Consider the following 20282-nt stretch of genomic DNA (forward strand, 5'->3'; position numbering starts at 1 on the left):
AGAAATTTCTACAGATTCAATGCCATCTTCAACAAAATAGCAATAGTATTTTTCACAGAACTGGAAAAAAAATTCTAAAATTCATACGGAAGAAGAAAAGCCCAAGAAGAGCAATATTAGAAGTATCATAATACCCTATTTTAAATTAAACTACATAATGATAGTAACAAAAAGAAAATGATATTGACATTAATTTAGGCCAATGAAACAGAATAGAAGAAACAAATAAATCTTCCAAGGCAGATTCATACTGTTCTTGGTAAAGGTGCCAGACTACATGTGGGGGAAAGGTGGTCTCTTTTTAACAAATTGTGATGGGAAAACTAAAGAGGAATGAAACTTGATCCCTGTCTCTCACTCTGCACAAAATTCAACTAAAATGGATCAAAGATATAGATATCAGACCAGAAAATATTCAACTCCTAGAAGAAAGCATAACAGCCTCTAGGCACAGGTAATGACATCCTAAATAGAACTTCTATGGTTCCAAAAATAATAGCAGGAACTGATAAATTTGATAGCATCAAATAAAAACGTTTATGCACAGCAAAGGAGATAATGAGCAGTATGAAGAGACAGTCTAGAAAAGGAGACAAAATCGTTGTCAGCTTCTATTACAAAAGAGATTTAATATATGAAATCTAATTTATCTAAGAAAAACCTGATCACCAAAATACAAATAACCTATTCTTTAAATGAATAGATGAACAGAAGACACAATCTCTTTCATCAGAAAGACAGTTATCAGGAATACAAATAACATTGAATGCTGGCAAAAATACAAGATAAAGGAACTCTTTTACACAATTGGTGGCATCATTAGTTGGTATAATAGAATTCCATATGGAGGGTCTTCAAAAAAGCAAAAATAGAACTACCATATGAACCATAAACACCATTGCCTTGTCATTTATTAAACAAAAATTTAAGTCAGAATATGTTAGAGATACATATTTTTGTAGTATAATTCATAACAGCCAAGTTATACAATCAGCTTAGGAGACCATCAAGAGAAGAATGGATAAAGAAAATGTTATATACACACAATGGCATTTTATTTAGCCAAAAAAGAATGAAATTATGTCATACAGAAAAATGGATAGAACTAGAAAGTATGTTAAGTAAAATGAGAAAGATAAGCATTTTATGTTTTCTCTTATATGTCTAAGAGGGAAGAAAATGAAAAGCAAAGATATCCTGAAAGTAGAAGGGATACACTGGGGTAAAGAAACAGATAAAGAAGGAGGAGGAGGGACAGGATAAGAAGAGATAATGGGCAATAAAATTAATCAAATTATGTGATATACATGTATAAATATGCCATAATAAAGCCTGCTATTCTATATAGTAACTATGTACAAATACAAAATATGTACAGAAGGAAAAATTAAATATTAGAAAATCTCCCTCCCTAATGTACATGATATACATTCACAAACATACCCAATTCATCACTAAACCAAACATAAGAAGGAGGGAGGGGGGAGGGAATGAGGTGGGAATTAGGGAAGGGCTAAATGAGCAATGTGTGCATGTATGCTTCTACCACCTTGTACTCCATTAAGATGTATGACTACAATGCACCAATACAAAATTTAAAGAAAGAAACACACACACACACACACACACACACACACACACACACACATATATAATATATATTTTTTGTGGTACTGGGGTTCCTAGAAACCCTTCTACCTCCAGGATACACTCGCAGACCTATATTTTTATATTTTTATTTGGAAACAGGGTCTCTTAAGACAGCGAGGCTGGCTTCAAACCAGTGCGATGCTCCTGTTTCCACCTCCCAAGTGCGGGGATTACAAGCATGCGCCACCACACCCGGCCTAAATATATATTTTTAAAAAGCAAAAGATCTCTATCAACAGATGAATGGATAGCAAAACTTTGGGAAATACACACAATGGAATTCTATTCAGCCATAAAGAAGAACAAAATTTTATCATTTGCAAGAAGATGGAAAGCCCTGGAGAACATTATGTTAAGTGAGATCAGCCAAGCACAGAAGGAGAAGGTACATATGTTCCCTCTAATATGCCCAAACTAGGAAACACAGAGGATAGCAGTGGGACTCCAGATAATGGAGGGGAAATATCAGCAAAGTTTGAATGGAAAGATAGGAGAGGAGGAAGGCTGATCTTGAGTAATGAGGGTCTACATCTGAATACGTGTAAAATTATGAATATGACATGGTTACCTGGAGAACCATTGATGGGAGGGGGGAAGGAAAATTGGAGGCGGGGAGGAGAGGGCACCAAATATAGTTTAAATGTATACCATTTATGTTCAATAAAAAATTTGTTTAAAAATAAATAAATAAAAAGCAAAGAATCACAAGCTCAAAGCAGAGATATCTGTAGGGAAAACCATAGTAACTAGAAGCCAGAAATGAAAACATGACAACAGACAAGAGCTGTAATCACGTGAAGAGTGAGCAACTTGAGATTTTGAGACACAAGTTCACAGGACAATAGTAGACATTATTCAAGGAAATGTTCTCTAAAATTATCAACATTTTATATTATGAATAGGAAAGATGTTGTACTTACCCTGTTTATATGTCTGTTCCCTAAAATAACCTGTAGTAGAGTTTTCTCAAATTCTTCTAACTTCTTTGAACATTTTTTAAGAATATGATTAGATAAGCTATGATCGCTGATCAGTTTAGCTAAAGTACCAACAGCTTCTGTCCAAAAGCTTGAAAAAGGAAGCTTGAGATTACGGTAAAAGGTGATCAAACCATCCAACAACTGACACACGGAATCAGAAACAATGGAAGAATCTTTTTCAAACTGGGTTAAGTCTGTTTTCAAACTTCCTGATTCTGTCAAATTCTTCAGTTCAAGCAGATGTTGTAAAAATTGCATATGTGAAGACAGAGGATTTTCTGGGGTAGCACAAGAGCTTTTCAAAAGAGGCAGAGGTGGAAAGAGAGAGGAGATATAGCTCTCCACAAAATGTTGGGACAGTTCTGAAGATTCAGTTATCTGTTCATTTGATAAAACACACCCAGAATCTTCCATTGAAGTTAATGTATTTTCAGAACTTCCAGGTTTCTGTGCCAGCAACTGGGATGATAGGTTTCCTAAAAAAGAAATAAATGGAGAGTTATGCTTTTGTAGATAATGTTTCTTCATACAAAAGCTATACATTGATTTTTCTAATTTAAAATACTAAATGAAGCATATAAATACATATTAAACATTTAGAAAACAGTGAAAATAAGTTAAAAAAAATAGTAGAGCCAGGCGTGGTGGCACACACTTGTAATCTCAGTATTTGGAAGGCTGAGACTGGAGGGTCATGGTTCACAGACAGCCTCAGCTACTTAGTGAGGCCCTTTGCAACTCATTAGTGAGACCCTGTTTCAAATTAAAGAACAAAAAATAGGGATGGAGTGTCGTTCAAAGGTAGAGAAAAAATTATAACTGAAATCCCTTAGGCTGACTATAGCAAATATATTTTCATGAATTGAAAGCAAAGATTACTTATTTATGTGTTCTCTAGTTACTACCTCTCATTCAACTACATGCCATGTTTGAAAGATAGAGAGAAAACTACAAGGCCCATAGGAGTTCATAGTCTGGTACAGATTCCAATAGGTGATTACAAAGCAATGAAGTGTACCCAAAGATAATTGCTTATGAAACTATGAAAATAGAAGCACTGAAAAGCTCTGCATGATTAAATTAACATATCCTTAAATAATTGTGAAAAATATTTATAAAACTTAAGTAAAAATCTAAGATAAAAATTAGGGTAATGAGCCGGGTGTGGTGGCGCATGCTTGTAATCCCAGCGCTTGGGAGGCGGAGACAGGAGGATCGTGCAGGTTCGACCAATCCAGTCGCACTGGCTAAAGAGATCCTGTTTCCAAATAGGTCTGGGAGTGTAGCCTGGAGGTAGAAGGGCTCCCAGGAACACCAGTACCACACACAAAAAAAATTAGGGTAATGAAAAAAGGCATGTAAGAGGCAAGTCTGAAAGCACAGATGTAACAAGAAAAAAAATATTCACTATAATATTAGGACTCACACATAATATGAGGTTGCTTTTGCAGAAAGACATTAATATGTAGACATATATAGAGGCCAGACAACAAAAGATCATTTAAGACATATCAGAAATTTTAGTTTCCTGTATTTCCTGTATAAAGTGAATAATGAACTTGAAGGCAAGATTCTATTAAAAAAATTACACACACACACACACACACACATCTGAGATGCAAATAAAATATACACTAATAATATATATCTCTATCTGTGTGTATATGCTATAATTTAGGTCATTATTCAATAGCCAACCCACAGTAAAGAAACAAAAAATAAAATGTTGGTAATATTTTTAAATGATCTCAGTAAAATGTACAAACCAAACTGAAACCAACTTAAAAGTTCTCATTAAACTTTCTAAAGCACATATATGCATCTATGACACCAAGCCAAAAAAAATATTTCTGTAAGAAACTGGAACAGGAATATGAAAAGGTGTAAGGCAAGAAAGTAATTGGTCTAATTCTCATTGGATAGAGTGCTCTATTGCCTATAGGAAAGGAATATTTTAGAAGCATATGATGGACCACTAAGAGATTAATTAAATAGCAACTTTAGAGACTACTGGAAGATGGCAACCTAGTAAAGCAGCTTCGATGAGTACTGCTAACACTTGATCTTCATAGCATCAAAAATAACGCCTTACGCCAGGCGTGGTGGTGCACGCTTGTAATACCCGCGCTTGGGAGGCAGAGACAGGAGGATCGCGCAGGTTCGAAGCCAGTCGTGTGTGCTGGCTTAGGAGACCCTGTTTCTAAATAAAAATGTAAAAATAGGTCTGGGATGTCGCGTCCCTCGACCAGCGATTAAGACACGACACGAAGCTCTTCTTGCAAGCCGTTTATTCAGGATACTAGTAATGGCGGAATGGCAGAATGGCATGGCCTGGCAAAGATCTGCCTTGCGCAGGGGATTATAAACATTAACCCTCCCAATCACTCCCTGCCACGTCTCACTCACTCATTGGCTCATGCTCGTCAGGCCACCACCACGTCATGCGTTACATAACCTTAGCCTCCAAATATGGAGTTGCTTCCTGCACAGCCATGTGTCAATCAAGCTCAGAGGCAGGAAGTCGGCACCATTTTCTAGTTCAGAGGCAGGAAGCCGGCGCCATCTTCTAATGGCGGCTTGCCACAATTCCCCCTTTTTGTTTTTATAGGCAACAGGTAAGAGCAGAGGTTTGACCCCTATTAATCACTGGCACCTTTTTCTAGGGACGGGTACTTGGGTGCCTAACCTGTGTGCAGTCAAGCGTACTCTTCCTGAGGAACAAACTTGTGCCCTCAGCTGCAGTGCTTTGCCTTGCAACCTGAGCCACTATGCCTTAGCTGCCACGAGCCAGGCTTGGGGTGATTGTCCCGCCTCGATAGCCACACAGGCCTGTATAAACATGGCTGTATTATGATTAACACTTTGGCGAAGACGAGCAATGCACCAGACACAAAACAACACAGCCACAACCAATAATCCCATCAAGGTCCCCAATCCAGCCCATTCCTTTAGATGATTCATGGCATGAGTTATCCAAGATGACAGTCCTTTGGCCAAACTAATGTCCACACGAGTCGAGTTGACAGTGACCACGACAGTGCGTAATCTCTCTAGTTGGGTTTCAAATTCTCCCGTCCAGTTGCATGGGTACCGGAAATGCCGATAGAATTCCCCATCTCCATTCCATCTGAACCGAGGTTATTAGGTGAAGCAGCATCCACAGCCGTAGGGGGTTTCTCATTTTCATGATTATTGCAGCGCCTAGTCAAGCGTTCTGGGAGCCACACCGGGTCCTGCTGATTTTGTGGAAAAACACAGACAGATCCTCTCGTCCAGGCCAACACTGGGTCTGGGCCATGCCAGAGTCCCGTAATTACATCCTTCCACTTAACATATCCCTGACATATAGGCTTATGTGTCATATGACGATCAGCCGCAGATAATCCATTTAGATCCAAGTTTAAAAAATTTAGAGTAAAAAGAGCCAATGCCAATCGCTGTTTAGGGGGCCTGCCATGGCCAATTCCCCCTTTTTGTTTAAGAAGACATTCTTTTAATGTTCTATGTGCACGCTCAACGATGCCCTGAGCTTGTGGATTATAGGGAAGGCCATGATTTAGAGAAACTGAAAGGGTTTTGCAAAAAGCTATAAACTTATATGAAGTATAAGCAGGGCCATTATCAGTTTTTAATTGATGAGGTTTACCCCAGGCTGCCCAGGCTTCGAGACAATGAGTAATAACATGATGTGACTTTTCACCAGTCAAGGCAGAGGCAAAAATTATACCAGAACAGGTATCCACGGAAACATGAACATATTTTAAGGACCCAAACTCCTGAAAATGGGTAATGTCCATTTGCCATACCCTTAATGGTAAAAGGCCTCGAGGATTAACGCCCAAACTTGGAGGGTGCAGAAAGGTAACACATTGTTGGCAATCCAGAACTATTTGGCGAGCATCCGCTCTGGTTAATTGAAAACGATGTTGTAAAGTTTTTGCAGGTACATGAAACTGGGCATGAAAATTACGAGCTTGATCTAAAGAAGAAACTAAAAAAATAAAATTTTAACTCTCGACAGATTTTCATCCAATCCTCAATATTTTTGTCCTTGTATGGTCGGATAGCAGCTCGGCATTCCTTCGTACACTGTTCAAAAACTAACTGTTTAATCAAAGGTGTTGCCACCTCCACATTAGGACCTAAAATTCTACTTGTAGCTTCAAGGAGACGAGCTACAAAATCTGCGAACGGCTCGGTAGGTCCTTGTATAATTTTGGTTAGATTACCAGCAGATTCCCCTGAGCTTCTAAGGGATTTCCATGCTCTAATAGCACAAGAATTTATTTGATTATAAACTTCCAAAGGAAGTCGGGTTTGGTTTTGGGCATGTAGTCCTTGTCCTAAAATCATATCTCGATCCCATTGAGGATTTCCAGCAAGAGCATTAGCAGCAGCCTGATCAGAGGCATATTCTATGTTAAAGGCCTTCCATTCCAAAAATTGTCCAGGGGTGAGGCACGCTCGTGTTAATCCATTCCAGTCCCCTGGCGTCATGCAGTTTCTAGCCAGAGCTTCCACTTGGGCTAATGTAAAGGAAGCTGTGACCCCATACATGCGAACTGATTCTGCTAATGCCTTAATGACCTTAAAATCAAGGGGTTCATAAAAACAAGCGCCCTGTGTATCTTGAAAAATAGGAAAGGCCAACGGGAGCTCAGTTCTAACACGTGACCAAACTTGAGGGCAAAAGGAATTATGAGATCCCTGAGTGGAGGATGGTAAGGATGGTGGTGGCTCAGGAGGAGGATAATCTTGTCCTGAGGGCATAGGAAAATCCGGATTTAACTTAGGCAAATGGGATTTTTTTGAGGCTGAATGAATTGACACATATGCCATTTTTTTCTTTAACGAACTTTCTTCCTTATCAGAAGAATCAGAAGAGGAGTCTGGCCCTTGAAATTCAGACAAATTCGGATAGAGTGAGGAACGGACAGGTTCCTTTGCTTTACTAACTGCCCGTTTTGACTTATGCTCCTCAGATTTCTGTTCTTTGAGTAATTCTAGGGCGGTTTGCCCTTCCCTAATAGCATCAAGATATTTTTGATCTTCTAAGCAACCTCTGATCAATTTCCAAATAGGTAGAACACAGGGATTAAGGCTTCCCTGTTGCTCGGCATATTCAAGATCTCGACCAAGCTTTTCCCAACTAGAAACTGTCAGGGTACTTGAGACAGAAAACCATGGAGCGGCGTTGTCACAGTCATTTAAAAATTTTTCTAAAGTAGACTCTCTAATTTCTAAACTTCTAGAATGAAGTAGCTCCTGAAGAGCGAAAAAAATTGGATGAGATTTAAAATGAAATAGCTCCTGAAGAGCCAAAAAAATTGGATGAGATTGCAAAGCCCCCATCCCAAAACCAAGCTCAAAATGAAACTTAAAAATGGTCCACTTTGATCGCGGCTCTACCTTCGCGTTCCCGCGTCTGCTTTGACCGCAGTTCTACTTTCACTTTCCCGCGTCTGCTTTGATCGCAGCTCTACTTTTACTTTCCCGCGTCTGCTTTGATCGCAGCTCTACTTGATTTGCTCTCCCCTTATCCACAGGTGAGAGCGGTTACCCGCATTTTTCGCGGACCCCCCAACTTACCAGGGGACTTACCGGTGCACCTTCCCTGACGACAGCAAGTTCTGAGCTTCACGCACGGGAGCTGATTTTTCTTCCCCGTACGGGCCACCAGTTGTCGCGTCCCTCGACCAGCGATTAAGACACGACACGAAGCTCTTCTTGCAAGCCGTTTATTCAGGATACTAGTAATGGCGGAATGGCAGAATGGCATGGCCTGGCAAAGATCTGCCTTGCGCAGGGGATTATAAACATTAACCCTCCCAATCACTCCCTGCCATGTCTCACTCACTCATTGGCTCATGCTCGTCAGGCCACCACCACGTCATGCGTTACATAACCTTAGCCTCCAAATATGGAGTTGCTTCCTGCACAGCCATGTGTCAATCAAGCTCAGAGGCAGGAAGCCGGCGCCATTTTCTAGTTCAGAGGCAGGAAGCCGGCGCCATCTTCTAATGGCGGCTCGCCACACTGGGAGTGTAGCCCGGAGGTAAAAGGGATTCCAGGAACCCCAGTACCACAAAAAAAATAAGATAAAATAATGCCTTACAGAGTCAGAAAATACTATCAATAGAGAAATAAAAGCTATAAATACAAGAGACAGAAAAAAAAGGACTAGAACAACCAGAGAAGCAGAATACCATCTTGCCACACAGAACCAGACTCCAGAAGATGATCACTCCCAAAATAAATGCAAAGTTTATAACAAAGGAAAAAAAAAAACAATTTGTCAACAGGAAATGGACATAGAATAAATATGGACCTATCTTAAGAGAGCTAACCTAATAATTATTGGCATAGAGGAGGGAAAAGAAGCTAAAACCAAAGGGATCAACAATCTCTTTAAAGAAGTAACAGCAGAAAATTTTCCAATCATAGAGCAAGAGGTCGATACACAGGTTTAGGAAACACATAGAACTCCCTTTAGAAAAGATCCTAGAAAAGGTTCTGCATGTCACATAACAGTCAAAATGATCAATGTAGAAACCAAGGAGAGAATATTAAAGGCAACGACAACAAAAACGCCAAGTAATATTCAGAGGCAAACGAATAAGAATCACTCCAGACTTCCCAAACCAAGTCATGAAAGCCAGAAGGGCCTGGAGTAACACATAACAAACTCTGAAAGAAAACAACTTCCAGCCAAAAATTTCCTACCCAGAAAAAATATCTTTCAAATTAGATGGCGAAATAAGAAGCATCCATGACAAACAGAAGCTGAAGGAATTTATATGTTTAAAACCAGCACTAGAGAAAATACTCAAAAAGATTAACTACAAAGAAGAAATAAGTAATACATGCCAGAACCAAAGAAACAAGAACTTTCATAAAACAGCAGATGCTTTCATAAAAAACAAACTCTTGTGACATTAAAACACACATAAATCCCAATACAATAATACTGGGAGACGTCAACACCACTCTCACACCATTAGGCCAATCTTTTAGACAAAAGGTTAGTAAAGATGCCTCAGTACTAAAAAACACCATTAATCAAATGGACCTGTTTGACACATATAGAACATTTCACCCAACTACAGTGGAGTACACATTTTTCTCAGCTGCTCACGGAACCTTCTCCAAAATAGATCACATCCTGGCCACAAAATGAGCACTAGCAAATTCAAAAAATGTGAAATACTTCCCTGTGTCTTTTTAGACCATAATGGAATGAAGTTAAAAATCAACTATCAAAAGACCCAAAGAAACCACATGAACATATGGAGGGTGAACACCACACTTCTGAATGAAGAATGAGTCATAGAAGACATAAGAGGTGAAATAAAGAAATTTCTAGAAACAAATGAAAATAAAGATACAATATATCAAAACCTCTGGGATGCTTTGAAGGCATTATTAAGAGGAAAGTTGATAGCATTGAGTGTTCACATAAGAAAAATAGAAAATCATCAAATAAACAATCTAATGACATACCTTGAAGCCCTTGAAAAACAGGAACAATCGAACCCCAAAGCCAGTAGAAGATAGGAAATTATTAAAATCAGAGCAGAATTAATGAAGTAGAAAATAAAGAAACATAAAGAAAATCAACAAAACCAAAAGCTGGTTTCTCGAAAAAAATTAACAACATAGACAAACCACTAGTCAACCTAACAAAAGAAAAGAGAATCAACCCAAATTATGAAGATAAGAGATGAAAAAGAGGGGATATTACTATTGACAGCATAGAAATCCAGAGGATTATCAGAAACTACTTTGAAAAACTATACTCAAACAAAATGGAAAATCTGGAGGAAATTGACAACTTTCTAGAGAAATACAACCTTCCTAAATTGAGTCAAGAAGATACAGGACACTTAAACAAGCCAATAACAATCAAAGAGACTGAAACAGCAGTAAAGAGCCTACCATCAAAGAAAAGTCCAGGACCAGATGGTTTCGCAAGTGAATTATATAAAACCTTTATAGAAGAGATTGGGATCGGAGCCTACAAATTAGTGCAACCACTTTGGAAAACAGTACGGATAATCCTCAGAAGAATGGGAACAAATCTACCATTCAATCCAGCAATACCACTTCTGAGTATCTACCCAAAAGAAAGGAAACCGAACTACCAAACTATGCATGTGTATCTATGTTCATAGCTGCACAATTTACCATAGCCAGACTATGGAACCAGTCAAGATGTACATCAACAGATGAATGGTTTACAAAAATGTGGGATATGTAATGAAATTTTGTGTAATGGAATTTTACTCAGCCATAAAAGAAAAATACAATTGCAGTATTTACAGGGGAAATGGATAGATCTTGAGGACATTATGCTAAGTGAGATTAGTCAGTCGCAAAAAGTAAGAAATCAGATGCTTTCCCTAATATGTGAAAGCTAGGGTAAATAAGTCATAGGAGGAACTCCAGGTGAAAAAGGAGATCCTATAGAGGAGCAAATAAGCAACCTAACTGTGGGGATGTAAAGGGGGGAGAAGGAAACTCTTTAAAGTGCATGATGTACTTATTTATATGGAAGTCAACCACTAAACCAAGCATGGGAGGGAGGGATGGTGAGGGTGTGAGGTGGGGACTGGGTGGGAGCTGGCTGGGTGATATGTGCATTTATATCTACACAAGATTTTTTACCCCATTATGATGTATAAATGCAATGCACTAATAAAATATATATATTTAAAAAAGAATTCATACAAATTAAAAAATAGCAACTCTAGACCCTCCCCTTCCTCCCTCCCTACCCCTTTCTTTTCCCAAGGTTCTAGCTTTGGCAATGACCATCTGAATTGCTACTGTCTCACATCCATCCCAGCCAATTCATCATCTCAGAGTAAGTCCATACAGTTTCCTCCCATTTTGCTTCTTTCCATAGGTCCAGGAAGCAATCACCAAATATAATTAATGATTTAAAATACCCTTGGCTTAAAATTTACAATATTATTTGGTTCTATTAAATGGGCTTCTAAATTGTTGAGATATAGGAAAATGATATAGTAGGATGGCTTTGTTCTGGAGTCTTTACTAAAGACACAATATTTGCTGAAAACTGGGGTTCAAGTCAGTATATAATCTTGTATGCAAAACTTATGCATTGCTTTATGGAGACAACTATCTATTCTTCTACCCAAGCAACCTGAAAGTTTGGAGACAACAATCAGACCAATACTGGCCAAATTTCTGAAAAAGCTAAACACAGACTAAGGAAACTTCACTTAGGAGACAAAGGGAGGCCATGAGCAGGCAGCTGTGACTGAGAGTCAAAAGCAGATGCTAACTCTGTCTCACTGCTATCCATGGATACATCCAGTAGACTCATTCTGCCCATGTATATATGGACCTGAATCAGGTTCAGAAACCAGATGGTACTTCAGGCAAGTCAAACAATGAGAAAAGTAAAAAGGACACATTTTTCTCCTCTGTGTTTATGATGTGAAACTCAACATCTGTAAAGGTCACTACCACTCTCTTAGATTGTATCTTACAGAACTAGGACTCTGTTGAACCCTAGACACTAAAGAGAAAATGCTTAGTCTTTTTCTGTGCCTGAACTTTGTAATATAGATTAAGGACAAAGAGGTTGGACACCAGGGAAAAAAATGTAAACAATGATATTATCTTTCGGCTAAATCTGTTTCTCAGAAAGAGAATAAAGATTTTTAGGTTTGTGTTAAGAAAATCCAGAGTTATGCCAGCAAGGTAGTCATATGTGGCTCTTCTGGCCACACTAACAGGTGAAAATCTGCCACATCACCAGAGCCTCAAAAGACAAAACAAAAAACCCAATCAATAATTCTTTTTATAATTATTTGAAAGATTTTTAATAAAATTCGAATGTAATGGATTAGTTCTATGTTCAAAACTATGGATATATTTGATGCCATATATATCTGTGACTATAGATGTGCATACATCTGAGGGTTAAATATGCTATGCATCTGAGGTTTAGATAAATGTGTCATAAAAGCTTATAAGGTTAGATTTATGGGCTTTATACACATGCAAAGTAACCAATAAGAGAACTTTTTATGAACTATCCTTTTTATCTAAATCTTAATCATATAACATAACATGTTTAATGAAGATATTCAAACTTCTAGCATCTAGATGTTTACTACCATTCAAAAATCCCTGTTATTTAAGACCTGGCGTACATGTTTGTTTTGACTGAATGTTTTATTAGTTTATAAGAGAAATACAATTGCCTATCAGATAATTAGCCTATTTCTGATCATGAACACTGTTCTCTAAACTTATAAAAGTTCTAAAACTATGCATTAATTTTTGCCAATGCTATTAACTTACACAGACCTGTAATATAGTTATCTTACTGAGACATTGATTCTAAATTTCATTATAAAAGTAAATATTAATAAATTTTAACTTTGTTAACACTTTAATGTAAATTATTACTGGCTTTTTTATGTCAAATATATTGTGTTCCCCAAGTATCTTCTAAAATGCAATGCTTAAGAAAATATTTTACCAAGTTGGTGTCCTATAAACAAAAATTATTAATAGTAATAGCCCTTTTCAGGTTTTTATATGTTCCTAAATTGTACTATGAACTGTTTTCAAGTAAAGATAGAGATGCTCAAACACCTAGCATCACAATCCATACCACTCTGACTAAAAATTGGGCTTTAATAAAAGCTATCTATCTATCTATCCATCTATATGAACATGTTAAATTTAAAGGAGCATTTGTTTAAATCATCAAATATTATCACAACTATTATACAAACTAGATTTGTCTTGTCTCTAATAACTTTATTTTTTCTTTTCTTTATATATCTTTTTAATTGTTGTCCATTAACATTACAGATGTAAAACTTCTAACAAAATAACCTAAACAGTGTTTTGAGTTGGCAGCCATCACCTGCAAGACAGATAAGCTGTAAATAGGAATTTAAAAGAACTTGTGGGCCGGGCTGGTGGCGCACACTTGTAATCCCGGTGCTTGGGAGGCAGAGACAGGATCGCACAGTTTCGAAGCCAGCCGCGCTGACTTAAGAGACCCTGTTTCCAAATAAAAAAGTATAAAATAGTTCTGGGAGTGTAACCCGGAGGTAGAAGGGTTTCCAGGAACCCCAGTACCACCCCCCAAAAAAGAAGAACTTGTGAAACGAAACTAACCTTTAAGGTGTTCAACAACTAAGACTTGAAGAACAATAAAAAAAAAGTGCTAAGAAAAAAAAAAAAAGCCAATATTTGGCATTTGCCTTGCAAAATCAAATAGGCCCAGGCAATTGACAGTATTCCTAAAGGTTCTTTAATTCCAGTCAGTCCACCTCCTGATCAGGAAGATTGTAAAGATCACAGAAACTAAGAAACAATAGTGCATATTCTGTAAAAAAGAGGGTCATTAAAGAGGAAAACATCCCCAGTACCTCAAAGTAAGCCATGTAATCAACAAGACCATGACCCATCCTGACAAATGACTCAACTGGTAGAAGAAAGTCCCTAACAATAAACCTTAACTAAACTTACCAGCAAAATAATTTTAAAAAAAATTGTTTGCCCTACATGCGGTTACCTACTTAGTCTTAAATACCCAGTAGAAATAATTTTTATTATGCTTTAATTGGTAAATTATAATGTCATATCATAATGTAAGTCATATTGACAGTGAAATATATACACATAGTACTTGGTGGGGCCCCAGGTTCCCCATGTCCCCCATTCCCAATACAGAATACTAGGATTGATGCTGGTGTATTCACATATGTATACACAGTCAATGGTGGTATTTCCGTTAATGAATCTCAGTTTTCCCCTCCCCTCCCCCTTTACCTCCTTCCTGGCTCCACTGCAGTTTCTCCTCTATAATCTGGAGTCCCTCTGGTATTTCAATTGCTCCCTAGTTTATATATATATTAGAGAAAACATATGCCACTTCACTTTCAGTGACTGGCTAATCTCACTTAACCTAATGTTCTCCAGGTCCTTCCATCTTCATGCAAAGGACATAATTTTGTTCTTCTTCATTGCTGAATATAATTCTATTGTGTGCATTTCCCATAATTTTGTAATCCATTCATCTGTTGATGAGCACCTAGGTTGATTCCATAATTTGGCTACTGTGAACTGTGCTGCTATGAAAATGAGTATGCATATGTTACTGTAGTTCTGTGGTTTTGGCCTCTTTAAAAGATACCCAGGAGTGGTATAGCTGCATCATATAGTGGATTCATTCCCAGTTTTCTGAGAAATCTCCACACTGATCTCCACAGCAACTGAACCAGTTTGCAATCTCACCCACAGTGTAGAAGAGTTTTAATTTCCCCACATCCTTGCCAACATTTATTGTTATTTGACTTCTTGATGTTTGCCATTCTGATTGGGGTTAGATCAAATTTTAGTGTGGTTTTGATTTGCATCTCTCTGATTAAAAAAAGTTGAACATTTTTTCATGTATCTGTTGGCCACTTGTATCTCTTCTTTTGTAAAGTGTCTATTCAATTCAATTGCCCATTGGGATATTTGTTTTTTCAGTATAGAAAAAAATTTATGTTTGCCTAACAAAGGGCTACCTACTTGGTCTGGAATACCCAATAGGAAATTTTAACCAGAAATAAGTGTGTTATTCTGGGATAAAAATAACCATACTCATGGAGTTATTTAAAAGATCCTCACAAAAGTTAACTAGATATCTTCTGACTCTGGCTCCCCCTTTTGTACTTGATACCCCAATGTTTACATTAAAGGACTACCTGAATGCCTTGTACTTGCCTCCTATCAATCCAAAGTTTCTCCCCATCAAAGGCTTATAAGAATTAGGTCTCCTCACTGCCAAAAGAGAGGCTCCGCTTATTTCTACAGAAGGAGTGCTGTAGAAATGTCAACTACTCCAGAATAGTTTGGGATGCTGCCCAAAAGGAAAGAGTAGCCAAACTCCAGAAGAAACTGATTGGTACCTGGGGAAAGTGGCCAAACATCTTGAACTGGGCACCCTGGAGTGCTCCCATTAGAAGCCTCTCCTTATTCTTATCTTTATAACCTTTGCCCCTTGCATTTTCAAATTTACTTTCTATTTCATCATCATCTCATGAAGGCTTGACTTCATTATCCAAGCTGCCACCCCAAAGCAGTTCAGATAGTACAGACACCAAAAGCCACCCAACCCCACTGACTTCAACATTCCCTATTCGGAGGGAAGCACCTTTCCTTGTGAAGCAGATATGGAAAAGACTAGATGTCCTTTGCCACAACCCTAAGCTCCACCCTCTCTTGATTCTTTTCTACCAAGAGAAAGAGTGTAAAATGTTAAGAGTCTCAAACTAAAGCAACCCCATCTTGTGAACACATGTCATTTTTTTCTTTTTTGCAAGTTGTTTTATTTACAATGTTAACTTTTAAAGGCTCACTAAAGTTAACTGGACAATAAGCTAGGTAAAAGTTGCTTCACAAAAGGAGGAAAAGCCCAAAATGCCACTTTCTACAGAGAACCCACAGTTCAGTGTTTATTTGGAGTAAAGAAAAAAGAAACTTTCGCTCACTAGAAGAAATTCAGCCATAGGTTTGGACTCTGTACTCGAACTACACATGCAGTGAGGACACTAGGATGCGGGGCGGCTGGGGCCACCGCGTTTGCTGCCACTGACATTATAAACAGCAGTGCAACTAGTATTCGGAGCGATCCTCAGGGTGTTAGTGTCAGGCACACGTCACTTCTCTTCACACCACTGGTTCTCTTTGCGGACCTGGGCCTCCTCTTCCTCAGTGAAGTCGTTCTTGATGTTGAAGGGCTTGCGGATCTCCTCGGGAGTCTTCCCCTTGATCATGTTGGCGACAGTCTTGCATGTAACATCAATCAAACCTTTGATGTCCAAGTAGTTTGCAGCCAGAATCAGTTCAAAGAGCGTCCCCTGGTCCACTTTGAGGAACTCCTGGTCCCAGACGGGGATGTCGTCCATGCGCTTCTCTTTGTTCTCGTCGTCCTCAGGGGGAGGGGGGTCGTCCTTGTGGTGGGTACACCACTGGATAATATTTTTTTAATATTGCTGCATTAACATTTGGTAGAGGAACTGGGTCATCGTCTCCTTCATCATCCATCCCCAAATCTTCTAACATGGTCTTGATTGTCACAGATTGTTTGGCAATTTCTACATCAACTTCAAATATCTCTCCATCAGAACTCTGCAACTTAATTGAAGGCATGGTGTGCGGCCTCCAGGAAATGGCGGGCCCTAGGCTGCGGGAGGAAGGAGAGAGCGGAGGACGAGCCACTCCAAGACATGTCATTTTTTAGGTCTCTTTGCTCACTAGAAAAAATCCCAAGTCTTGCTTAAATACACTCATTCCCCTGCTTACCTAAATGTCCCCAATGTCTTATCTAAAATGTACCTGATGAACCCCAAGCTTATTCTGTCCCTCTGCTTCTGGGAAATTCCCATTGTCCTGCATAAGCCAGCTCTAACAACACAATTAACTCCTCTTAACAGCTCTTCTAGCAATGACTAACCACTCCTCTCCTGTGCTGCACAGAATCTCCCCTTAAGCATACTATATAAGCCTCTGTAAGCAGACACAGACTTCGACCTTTCCTGGAGACCCCTATCACAGGTTTTATCCTAATAAGACCTATACTGACCTTGAAAATAAATAAATAGTATCTCTACTGTATTAATATCAAGTAATGAGGAAAAAATAAACTAAGACTGTGAAAATGAAAAAGAAGCAATTGACAGGGAAATACACACACACACACACACACACACACACACACACACACATCAAATTGCAAACTGGAATCCAGATTACTGGATGAATATAGCAATATACAGAAGTGAGACTGAAAGCCAGGCATGGTGGCACATACTTGTAATCCCAGCATTTGGGAGGCTGAGACAGGCAGATCCAGGTTCGTGGCCAACCTCAGCAACTTAGTAAGGCCCTTTGCAAGTCAGTGAAACCCTGTTTCAAAATAAATAATAAAAAATAGGGCTGAAAGTATAGCTCAGAGGTAGAATACCCCTGGTTTCCATCCCAGTACTGGAAAAAAAAAAAAGAGCGAGATTGAATATTTCCCCATTGTTCTGACACAGAGGGTTGGGTAGATGTTGGTACCAAATAAAATGGTGAAACACAAAGAGAAGAGCTGGTTTAAGAGAGACTATAAAAAGTTCAGGTTTGGTCATGTAAACCATGAAGCAACCAGAGAAAATCTAGGTAGATTTTCTCATCTAGACATTGGCCACATGAGTCTAAGGATAGAAAAAAAGGCCTATACTGAAAAGACATTCTGGGAGTCCTTAAGTGTGTAGGCAGGATTTGAAAGTATGAGAAGTATTGTGATCAATTGAGAAGTATATGGGCAGTGAATAAAACAGAGGATCAAAGATGGATGCCGAGGAGGATCAATACATGAGGGCTCAGTAGAGAAAGGACAATCATCAAAGAGACAGAGAAGAACAGTTATAAAGGTACAGGGAGGATAAAAAAGACCATATCATGATTATCAAGGAAACAGTCTTGAGAATTGCAAGTAGTAGAGATGTACAATATAAATAGCTGAAAAGTACATCTGTCTTCTGTTAAAATTAAAAAGTAAGCCACTGCAGTGGCACACACTTGTAATACCCACATTTGGGGAGCTGAGACAGAAAGACCGCGGTTTGCGGACAGCCTCAGCTACTTGGTAAGGCCTTTTGCAACTCTGTGAGACCCTGTTTCAAAATAAAGAATAAAAATATGGCTGAGGGTGTACCTTGGAGGTAGAATGCCCCTGGGTTCTATCCCTAATAATGAAAAAACAAGTGGGACAAGTATGTTTGAAATGACTTCTCAAGACATACATTAAAAATAAAAGGGAATAGGATGATAGTAATTATTCAGTTAAATATACTTTTTCATGAGAATTAAACAGCTATACACAAAGAAAATAAACAATTCATTAATCTATTCAATTTCCATTAAGAAAAATAAATTTTGTGGATGATTAAAAAAATCTCATAATATTAATTCTATCTTGTTGGGGCCCACTCGGCAGGACCGAGGTGGCACCCAGGCTTGTTGCCAGCGTGGACTCAAGATGGCGCCTGGGCTTGCAGCCAAGTCACGAGGCTCACGAGGCTGGCGGTGCCCTGAGCCTGCGCAGTGAGCCCTATCAGGCGCCTTACGGATAATTAGTGACGCAACACCTCGTGCTACCACCTGCCCGCCCAGGAGAAGGTTAAAAAAGCGCGCATGCCCTAGCGAAAAAGGAGGAGAAGGAGAAGAGGGTTGGTGGACAGGAAGAGAGTTTCTTGGCGGACTGCTCTGGGCTCCGAGCTGGGACGGACATGTTCACAAAGCCACCATTGTGACCGGTGTGTGCTGCAGCAGAGACATAGAGTGCCAGAAGGAGGGTTGGTGGAGTGATGAGGGAGAGGATAGAAGACTGATGTTGTTTTTACCTGAGAGGGCGTTGAGAGAGCATTAAAGAGGAATGGTAACTGTACAAGAACCTGGGGTAATAAAACTGCTTGAGGAAGATCGTGTAAGAGTCGTCACTGCGCGCGACAAGTGGTGGCCCGTACGGGGAACTTCGCTTTGATCAGAACCTCGGCAGTCCCGGGCAGCCGGCTGGTAAGTACTCCTTTGACTCCGAAAAGGGAGGAGGAGGCTCCATTAAGGAGGATATTTTCCCCGATCAAAGGGGGCTCCATTAAGGAGGATATTTAGTAAATAAGGCTCGCGGATAAGCGAGGCTCGCGGAAAAGCGAGGGACAGCGCTGTATTTTCCCCGATCAAAGGGGGCTCCATTAAGGAGGATATTTAGTAAATAAGGCTCGCGGATAAGCGAGGCTCGCGGAAAAGCGAGGGACAGCGCTGTATTTTCCCCGATCAAAGGGGGCTCCATTAAGGAGGATATTTAGTAAATAAGGCTCGCGGATAAGCGAGGCTCGCGGAAAAGCGAGGGACAGCGCTGTATTTTCCCCGATCAAAGGGGGCTCCATTAAGGAGGATATTTTTTAGTGTAAGCAAGTTATTTCCCCGATCAAAGGGGGCTCCATTAAGGAGGATATTTTCCCCGATCAAAGGGGGCTCCATTAAGGAGGATATTTAGTAAATAAGGCTCGCGGATAAGCGAGGCTCGCGGAAAAGCGAGGGACAGCGCTGTATTTTCCCCGATCAAAGGGGGCTCCATTAAGGAGGATATTTTTTAGTGTAAGCAAGTTATTTCCCCGATCAAAGGGGGCTCCATTAAGGAGGATATTTTCCCCGATCAAAGGGGGCTCCATTAAGGAGGATATTTAGTAAATAAGGCTCGCGGATAAGCGAGGCTCGCGGAAAAGCGAGGGACAGCGCTGTATTTTCCCCGATCAAAGGGGGCTCCATTAAGGAGGATATTTTTTAGTGTAAGCAAGTTAGAGAATCGGGCTGGTCCTGATTCGACTCCCTCTCCTAATCCGCCACCATAGATGGAAGACACCTGAGGTTAGTTGGAAAAGGCGCCTAATGTGTAAAGGATAGGTCAGAAGATTAGTTCCTAACGTAAGAGTTGTAAACTGCTGCTCGGTACCGTAGAGATGAGTTGTTTTCTTTAAGATCTTTGGGGAATTATTTCTACTTTCCCTCTTCCTTTACCTTGGTTAATGATAGTTTAGGTTGTTTTATTGATACCTGTTTTCTGACTTT

At 39.4% G+C, this 20282-nt stretch overlaps 1 protein-coding gene and 1 pseudogene across 2 annotated transcripts in view; both read right to left on the bottom strand.

Annotated features, from left to right (window-relative positions):
* MEI4 (meiotic double-stranded break formation protein 4) overlaps positions 1 to 20282 on the bottom strand; it is a gene marked incomplete at its 3' end in the record, with an annotated part of 178801 nt that overhangs the window by 127895 nt on the left and 30624 nt on the right. The window contains exon 2 of the mRNA XM_080700081.1: positions 2571 to 3106. Within this exon, the coding sequence (XP_080556207.1) occupies positions 2571 to 3106 (536 nt within the window). The remainder of the gene's footprint in view (positions 1 to 2570; positions 3107 to 20282) is intronic.
* LOC308265821 (S-phase kinase-associated protein 1-like) lies at positions 16328 to 16820 on the bottom strand (annotated as a pseudogene). Its single transcript has one exon. The product of its transcript is annotated as an S-phase kinase-associated protein 1-like (transcript).

Source organism: Muscardinus avellanarius (genome assembly GCF_963383645.1).
Source record: "Muscardinus avellanarius genome assembly, chromosome: 8".
Lineage (NCBI taxonomy): Eukaryota > Metazoa > Chordata > Mammalia > Rodentia > Gliridae > Muscardinus > Muscardinus avellanarius.